Source organism: Oryzias melastigma, linkage group LG3, assembly GCF_002922805.2.
Source record: "Oryzias melastigma strain HK-1 linkage group LG3, ASM292280v2, whole genome shotgun sequence".
Lineage (NCBI taxonomy): Eukaryota > Metazoa > Chordata > Actinopteri > Beloniformes > Adrianichthyidae > Oryzias > Oryzias melastigma.
In genome coordinates this window covers 11,797,023-11,806,253 of record NC_050514.1, presented here as the reverse complement: position 1 = coordinate 11,806,253, position 9,231 = coordinate 11,797,023, and the positions used below count along the sequence as shown (strand labels likewise).

The 9,231-nt window shown below is 37.5% G+C and overlaps 1 protein-coding gene across 1 annotated transcript in view; it reads right to left on the bottom strand.

Moving 5' to 3' along the window:
* Positions 1 to 86: 86 nt before the first annotated feature.
* Positions 87 to 9,231, bottom strand: part of LOC112160612 (interleukin-18 receptor accessory protein) — a 12,423-nt gene continuing 3,278 nt past the window's right edge. The window contains exons 3-12 of the mRNA XM_036209676.1: positions 8,477 to 8,630; positions 8,207 to 8,375; positions 4,840 to 4,911; positions 4,437 to 4,566; positions 4,181 to 4,335; positions 3,160 to 3,297; positions 2,387 to 2,494; positions 2,176 to 2,319; positions 1,987 to 2,102; positions 87 to 1,391 (exon numbers count right to left, since the gene is read on the bottom strand). Coding sequence (XP_036065569.1) covers positions 1,125 to 1,391; positions 1,987 to 2,102; positions 2,176 to 2,319; positions 2,387 to 2,494; positions 3,160 to 3,297; positions 4,181 to 4,335; positions 4,437 to 4,566; positions 4,840 to 4,911; positions 8,207 to 8,375; positions 8,477 to 8,630 — 1,453 coding nt within the window. The 3' untranslated portion in view covers positions 87 to 1,124. The remainder of the gene's footprint in view (positions 1,392 to 1,986; positions 2,103 to 2,175; positions 2,320 to 2,386; positions 2,495 to 3,159; positions 3,298 to 4,180; positions 4,336 to 4,436; positions 4,567 to 4,839; positions 4,912 to 8,206; positions 8,376 to 8,476; positions 8,631 to 9,231) is intronic.

Genomic DNA, 9,231 nt, shown 5'->3' with positions numbered 1-9,231 from the left:
TTGTAAAAAAAAAAAAAAGTACATATTTATATGTATTTCTTTGAGGCAAACGAGTATTTAAAGCCTCTTGCTGGAAAAAACTAGAGTTTTGTGGCAAAATCTTTATTAAGATCATACTTGAAATGTTTCTTGCTGTAGAGGAGCAGGTTTCTGCACACAACAGGAGGATTTAGGATTGAGGTCCAGAGACTGGCTGGACCACTATGATCTTGATATGCTTTCTCAGTCATTCCATGGTTGTCTTGGCTGTAAAGAGGTTCTCGCTCAGAATGTGGCAGAACATGGATCCATCTATCCTAGCATCAACATGGTGAATTAACCCTTTGCAAAAAAAAACTCACAGCTAAACCATGATGTTTCCACCTCCATGCTTGACAGTGGGGATGGTGTTCTTGGGGTCATAAGCAGCATTTCTCCTCCTCCAAACACACCAATTGAGTTGATGCCAAAGAGCTTGATTTTAGTGTCACAGCTCCTACAGCCAAGTACTCTAAATCAGGGATAGGTAACTCCGGACCTCTAGGGCTGAGTGTCTACATGATTACCTGGTTCAGGTGTTTCCAGCCTATTAGCACATGGGAGAGCAGGGTAGGCTGGAAAACATTCAGGAATGCTGCCTTCAAGTTACCTATACCTGCTCTAAATCATGAAAGTGTTCACAAAAAATTCCAGCAGTCTGACTGACAGACTGATCCTGTGGACAGGTGTTTTATATTCAGGTGATTGGTTCAAACAGGTGTCTTTAATTCAGGTGACACGTTGATTAGGGGAATCTAACTGGACTGTCAGAAGCAAAAGTCTGAATGGGTATTATTGACTCAAGTACTAAATGAAAAGTGAATAAATGTATATCAGTCTCTAAAATTGATTGTTTTGTCTCTCACTGTCTGAATGAACGCACCGTTACAATGACAGACTGTCAGTTTCTTTTTAGGTGGGCAAACTTAAGAAAAGTTAACAATCAAAACCACAATTTTATAAGAACCAACCACTCTTTATAGCTTCTATGATCAGATGAGAAGAAATTACACATTAGCTTCCCAAAAAAATCAGTTTTGTTATCATGTATTCTTCAACATTACTTCTATAAACAGTAAATTCATCTCTGCTTAGTCCAAAAAGACTCAGCTGTCTTTTCTTGCTGAGAAACTCATCCCACACTCCATGTCTGCAACCTGTCTCTTTCTGCTTTGGGGCATGGCTTTCCTCAAAGATCCCCAGAAGTTGTCGACAGCCCTTAAAGATGCTTCCGAGCTGTAAGTCAGGCGAGGCAGCACCTTCAAGGCGGTTTGGACGAGTCTTGACGGTGGCGGGTCTAATGGAGTCAGGGATGCTGAGGCTTCGCTGGTCCAGATTAGCAAAAGTTTAATGGAAGACTTTTTCAACAAAGCCTGGAAAAGTGGGAAAAAATTAGTGAAAAGTGACATTTTATAATAAGCAGTGCAAATTTTGAATCAGATCAAACACTTTATACAGCATCTGCGTATAGAGGATTTTAAAGCATATTATATTGAGACATATCTGTGTAAACTCATTCATCCAGGATGATTTCACTGCAGGAAATCTTTTAAAAAGTTCATCTGGACTTTAGTTTTTTTAAGTTTTCAACTTAAAAGTCCAGATTTTCAGATCCTTTCTGCTAACTTGTTGAAACATTTTTCTATCTAATATGTAAGGAAGTCGTCTAATAATTCCAATCATGTCTAAAATAAACAGAAATCTTTAAGAGAATCTTTCAGTTTTTATTTTTAAACAACAAAAAAGTAACAAAAACTCTCATAATTTACATACTGTCATAACCGATACCCTAAATTAGCTGCCTTGAGTGACAATTTTTTTCACATGAGATTACAAATATTAATGATGTAATATTTGTTTTCCCACATCTGCCATCACTTCCATCATTAAATAAGATTGAAAAATATATACACTAACACTGGTTTGTGAAATCACAGTGAATTCTCCCTGTGTTCTGTGCTGACCCACCTGAATGCCTGACTCCAGCACAAACACTGCACTGCTGTCAGCCAGGTAGTCAGCCGACAGGACACATATCAGCATTCTGCTTCTCTTAATTCCAAGAACCACGTCATTCGTATAAGCTGCAAGACAAATCAACACATTAGAGAATAAATGTGACGCCGGATGGATTTGATGGTTGCTGGTTGATCTGACCTCCTCCAGGAAGAAGGTCCCTTTCCGGTAAACACAGCCGATAACCCCAGTGGACCTCCAGCACGTGAGGGAGCAGCACCTCTAATGGTTTCTGGGTGGTTTTACTTTCATCACAACTCATCAGCTTCTTACTCATAAGATGTTCTGGCATCACAAAAAGGGATATAATTTGGTGTGGCTATTCAATAAAAACTCAAAGGTGTGGATCTACCTTCCTCATTACAGTCACATCCTGATCTGGAGGGTAGAGTGAATCCTTGAGGTGCTTCTGCTGACAGAGGACTCCAGACAAACGACAGGAACACATCAAACTCCTTGTCTGATGAGAGAAGGAGGAAACAAAGATGAAGTGAAACATCAAAACCATAAGCAGCTGGGTTATGCCAGACTTGGGTTCAGTTTATTTGTTTATGTCACACTACATCTACAGTTCAGGTTTCAGAGTCTCCATGTGGAGAGCTTGCACTTGCAGCTGTATGTGTTCCATTGACTATATATGAGAACTGGACTGAGTGAGTGTGACATCACCCATAGAAAATAGTTTACTACAGTCTTCAACAGAAGGAAGTCAATGCAGTTTTTTTTTTTTTTTTGCCAGACAACTTTAGTAAGCTGTGACTAGTCAGAGCCAGTCCGATTCAATGGTTTTTATGGCAACCACTCTCACTAATTCAGGGAGGAGCTTGTTGGAAGTCCACTCAGGAGAATCTGTCAAATGTTTTAAACATTCGAGGTGACATACTTTACTGATTGTCTAGTTTATAACTTGAATAACTTAAAAAAATAGGATTATCAAGAACACTTTTAAAAAGGTATCAGACCAACAATGATTATTCTGACAAATATGACAACTGACTGATAACAGTTTATCTCTCTCTATGGGATTTGGCTTGTTGGAACCAGCAGGTACTTCCTGTTTGGAATGCAAGGGGAGGAGGAGTCACTCAGTCCAGTTTTCATGTACAGTCACTGGTGCGTTCTTACCCCCATCATGTCGTCCATCCTGGAAGTGGGATCTGTACATCAACTGTATTTCCAACCATTTCACCCGCAGGAGAATTCCCAGACAAACTACCAGCAGGAAAGCAGCAAAGGGATATCCAACCAGTGGTGGCCAGTTCGCTGAGAACACACATACAGCTCATGCATGACTTTGCAGATTCCAATCTTTTTTTTTCCATATGCAAATATGTGCTGCAATGCAGGCAGATTCAATAATGATGTTACACAAGGTTTGTTTTTGCAGGTGGAAAATATTAACAAACTTGATTTCAGTATTAATTTACCTCATTTTGTCTTCAGAAGTAAAACTTATTTTTCTTAAAGAAAGCACTAGAGAATTTATAGGTTGTTTGTATGCAAATTTGTCCATGATCTGCAGATTTGTTTTTAAATTTATGCAACCCAGGTCATCACATTCTTCCATGTACGACTGAAAACTAATGGCTCTCTTGAAGAGATTTATGACTAAACTTTCCTTTAAAGTTACATCCTAAGAAATCATTTTAAAGATAATTTTTGTTCATGTATTTTACTAAAATGTGAAGTCTCCTTTCCTAAATGGTTAATATTTAAATGCAGAACCCACAGAACAAGTTTCTTCTGAGTTTTCAAAATGAATTAGATTTTTTCCTTGAAAAAAGGAAATAAATTAAAAACAACAGCAAAATTTGACCCAGTGGGTTCTCAGGTCAAATTCATAACATTTGTTTGAGAGAAAACACTCTTTTTAGATGTATCTTTAAAATATCTTTCTACTCCAAAAGCACATTGCTCCAAAAATAGCAATTTTGCCTCAAATTCTGTGAATTTCAAGGCTCACAGAAAACATTGGTCATTTAGTTTTGTCTTTAAGTACCTGTTACTTTGGTATTTCACTCTTCATACGAATATTTTTTGCACAATTGAACACATTTTATTTCATGAAAAATGCACTAAATTACAAGATTTTCATTTGATTTCCTACATTGAGGAAACCTGCGGTAGCAAAAGGATTAAAACATACCTTTGGTTTTTTGTTTCAGCTTCATTGTCACGCTGCTGTTTCCCACAGAATTCGTGGCGATGCAGGTAAAGGTGTGCATCAAGTGCTGCAGCATCACCTCTGGTATGACAGCTGTCTGGATGACTTCAATCACCTCCAGTGTTTCTTGCTTCTGTCTAAACCACAGAGGGAATTTTACCCACAAGGCAGTGATGTGTACCAAATCCTACAACTCCAACATGGAGTCAAATGATTGAATGTACATGCAGTCACTCACTGTGGTTCTTCCATGTGCAGAGGAGTCATATTCTCCATGTTGTCACCATAATTCATAAACCACTGCACCTTTGGTAAAAAGTCTACCTCAAAATCAAAGAACACCTCGCATGTAAGAATGTGCGGCTGACCTGAAAGAGGTTAATACAACAAACATCAGAGAGAAGAGCCACACCATGCCCTACATTTGTCCTTTTATGTCTTCAGAAACAAGACTCACTTTTTCCCTCATTAAAACAACACAAATGTAAGCTGCAATAAAAGGAAACCACGTGGAGTGAATAATAAATCAGATCAGTTGGGTTTCAAAAGCATTGTCAGAAATAGTTGATATTAATTCATTTAACTCATTATTAACTAAAAAGAGTAAATTAAATCAAAAGTTTTGATGTCAAAATACTTACCGAGCTCCACTTCCTCTGTCATGCTAGCAGCAGGATATTTAATCCAAGGACACTTGGATGGTTCCAGATGTGCTGTGTGGGAATGAAAAAGAAGTCATGCAATTTCTCTTCATGGGACAAAATTTATAGAAGATGAAGCATAAAAACATGAAAAGAACTCTGCATCAGTATGTCAAGATAGGCGAATCACTTGAATTAATTGAGAACTGTCTCAGAAAATATACAAACAGCTATTTTTCCAATGCATTTTGGCTTTTATTAGAAGCTAAGGTCAAGTTTCTGTAACCGTATCTTGGGGCAGCAGAACTTGAATGACCCACTCTGATGAAAACTGGCTTTTCTTTTTTGTTTTTAACATGTTCTTGCAGCATTTTTCTCATGATTAAGGACACGTATAAAATAATTTAAGATTAAAATAGTTTTATATACAGCATATTTATATAAATAAATATTCTTTTAGTCTATTCTACAACACTACAGTTTAATAAGGTATTGTGTTGTTTTTTACAGTGCGTTCTATAATAATATGCAAATTATATTTAAGTGTCAAAAAGAGTGAAATATTTGCATAAGACATAAGCATGATCACAATATTTCTGGCTGATTCAGAGCCCACATGGGCAGATAAACACACAATGAAGAAGGTTTCTGCCAGACAAATACATCAGATTTAGAGAGCAGCTGCTAAAATACCATTACAAAGCAGATAGCACACATTTGAAGTTCTGGTGTCTCTAGAGTCCCACCAACATCAAGGTGTAGGATCCTAAACATCTTCATGCTGCAGGAAGACCTCTGCATCATTGGCTGCTATGGGCATTAAAGGAGATAAACTGATGGTATGGCCTTCATCATCCAATGACCTCAACTCTATTGAGAGAACCTTTGGAGCATCCTCAACCAAAATATCTCTGAGGGTGGAGAAAGTTCACATCCAAACAGCAGCTCTGGGAGGCTATTCTGACATTCTGCAAAGAAATTAGCAGAAACTTTTCTGAAACTCACAAGTTCCACAAATGCAATTATTTTGAAGCTGTTTTGATTGGATTGATTGTGTTTTTGATTGGAATTGGCTTTTGATTTCAGTAAATATGAGCTCCTAATACAGCAAATTCAACAAATGATCATTTCAGTCCTCTTGTCTATCAAATGTTGTGGAACTCTGATTTGTGTTTTTGAGGTTTTTTTTGGGAAAAAAAAAACAATATCTTTAGGAGGTTTGTACAATGAAATTTAATCTATATATTAAAGGTTAGTGACTTAAACAATTATGCTGACTGTCATTTGCATTCAGTATTTAGAAAAATCCTAGAAAAATATTGTTTCATAATAATTTGGAACCACAAAACTGTGCTGGAACTGATTTTTCATAACTTCTGAAATTATGAGGTGATATAAATGTGGTCAGTATCAATGTTGACTTTATATTCATGAATGAAACTCCAATGATGACATTTTTTTGTGTGTTGTTTTCTTGGTTTTAATGAGAATAAACCACAACAAGATTTTCCATCTTATTCCGAAGGGAAATGGAAGGTAGAAAAAGCAGCAAGAAACAGCGGAGGGTGACATGTTTATGAAGAAATCTGAAGAAGTGAGGATATCCTGTGTTCTCTACTTCACACACAAAGACCCTGTTGTTTCCTGTGTTCTCTCTAAGAATGCTTATTCATTTTCTATTCTTCTTTCATTTTCTTTACTATTCTTCTTTTTGTTCTTCAAAAAGTCCATATTTGTAGTATCCCCTACATTATCTCATGCATGAAATAATGACAAATACACAAAAGTATAATTTTTCTACACACATGTTGAAAAATTCAAATATGTGTTGCAAACTCAGACATGAAGTGTTCCTCTAAGGTTAAAATGCATTACAACTTTGTTTGAAAAAAGAAGCAAAAAATCAATCTTAGACCATAAAAACTTTAAATACAATTAGAAACATTTTTTAAGCAAAAGTTCTACATGTATTTAAATATGTCTTTTGCAAAACTTTGTGTTTTTTCCATTTATGCCAGACTCATGCACCTCTCTTCTGTCTCTTCTTGAACAAGAATTTAGAGTTTCTACACTAAGATGCAGCTGGAACAGTTTAGTATAACCAACTTCTTCAGAGGCTGTGAAAATGACTAACATGAATGTCTCAAAACCAACTGTTTAATTGACAATAGTCTTTTTTTTCAAAACCAAAAGAAAAAAACAACGAAGAGATAAGAAAGGAAGCTTTTTGTTGTGGTTTGTGCAGTTGTAGTTGTGACAACTGCCTGTAACAATCTTTGAAATGACTTGTGGAGCCAACAAAAACAACATGTACATGCCTTTCAAGAGTCAGATTTTATACCAAAAACCGCCAGAAAAAACGAATTTAAAAATCTTCCATTAAGTTATAACAGAAAGGTAGGGATATTTTTGGGAGGTAACTGCCCAAAATGCCTAAAAACACATTTTTTGTGTTCAGAAATTGGACATGTTTCTCTCATTTGTTGGTTTGAGGTTTGAATTCAAAGAAAATTATCAGGTATAATCTTAGTAACGTTGAAAAGAGAAAGTCAGTCAGGAAGTGCTGAGCAACTACGAAATTCAGTTTTTATCAATTTTCAATGTTTTGCTGCTTTGCATACAGAGTCTAGTTTTTACTGCACCATTGTGGGATCCCATCAAAGGGCAGCAGAGCTTAGCTTGTGGGAACCATCAGTCGTGTGTTTGGGAAGGTTATCAAGCAAGAACATTTGCAGACCTGGTTGAGGCTTTGGGAAACTGCTGCTGATATGATCACTTTTTGGATGTTTGAGTTTTAAATCAGAAGCAGACAGCCACAGAAAGATGATGTGGTGATGAGTGAAAGGTTTCTGTGAGGTTTTTCACTGGCTCAAGAGAGCTGCAGGACTTCCAGCGGTTGCAACAGGAGTTGGGTTATGTCAAACAAAAGACTTTAAATTACCAAAGGAGATTTCTCACAAGCAAAGGCGTCTTTAGATAGGCAACGACACTTACAGTATGCATTGCTTAGGGAAAAACACAACACGAGCTGTGTTAATAGAAAGAATTACCTTGTAGTTTGGATCAAAAACAAAGGATGCAGAGAACAAAACCTTGAGGAACACCAGAGAATAAGCATTGACAGCTGGATTCTTCCCTTTGCCAGACCACTGTTTGGCCATACTGGTAATTAGAATTTATGTAAATCCTGAAGTGTTCAATTAAAGTGCTTAGTTAATCAGTGAAGCAGCAGTTTAAAGTATGTTTCCCCCTAAAGCTGAATGATGCATTTCTGAAAGTCAAATTAAATCCAGTCAGCCAGTTAAGAGCTTGGAAACAGCTTAAAAAGCAGTCATTGCTTACCGACAGAATGTACACAAACACTTACTTATGACTGTGACATCAACAGCCCTTCTATAGGTCCACTGGATTCCTTCCTCCATCAGCTGGCGGTCACAGAAATATAAACCGGTGTCCTCTTCATAGGTTTCACAGAGTCGTAACAGGCCCTCCTCATTGCAGGAGGCTCTGCGCTGCTCAGACACAGCTTTGTTACCCTGCAACAAGCCCCATGGAGGAGAATCTTTAGAATGTGTGGCAAAAAGCACAAAATCTGCAGTAATTTGTGGCCAAACGAACGCCTGTCCCTTTATTTTACCTTGAACCAGATGGTGTCCGAGTTGTTACTGCAGTGGTGGCTGGGACAGTAGATCTCCCCGCCAGTATGCACCCGGAGTGTTACCTTGGCTTCGCTGGGTTGAAAACATCTGAGACTGACGCTTTCCACTACCTCTAGAGTGATTGATCTGCTGCTACAGGACAGCAACGTTCTTTTCAGTTAAACCCTTAGGTGACTCAATTCTCATTTACAATAAGACAAGACAAGGTTTTTGGACTTTGAGAGGAAGCTGATGTGTGGTTGATCTGGTAAAGTTTTTGTATGTTAACTACCATATTTTTCGGAGTATAAGTCATGTTTTCTTTGCAATTTGGCAAGGAGTGCGACTCATACTCAGGAACGACTATGTGACTTTTTTAAAAACAGAAATATGCTCATACTGTAACGATTCAGTCAAGCCACAATTTGATTTGATTCACATTTTTAAAGACATGATTTTGAATTTTTCTGATTTTTTTTTCTTAAAACAATGGATCAAAGGTAGCCTATTTTAAGACCAAGTATGTCTTCTTTTTGCCCCTTACATCAAACTGTCTGTTTCCCTACTAACAGAAAGGAGTCAACACAAATAAACAATTATACAAAATACTGAAATTATCACAGATCCTTTCATACTTGGTTCATGTTGTGCTACATGCGATGAACCGCTCAGCATTTGGGCCCGGTTAGCGCACCCCCCTGCCCCAAACTGCTAAGCGCGCACTTGTCACGGTAGATTGGTCAAAGTTGCATGA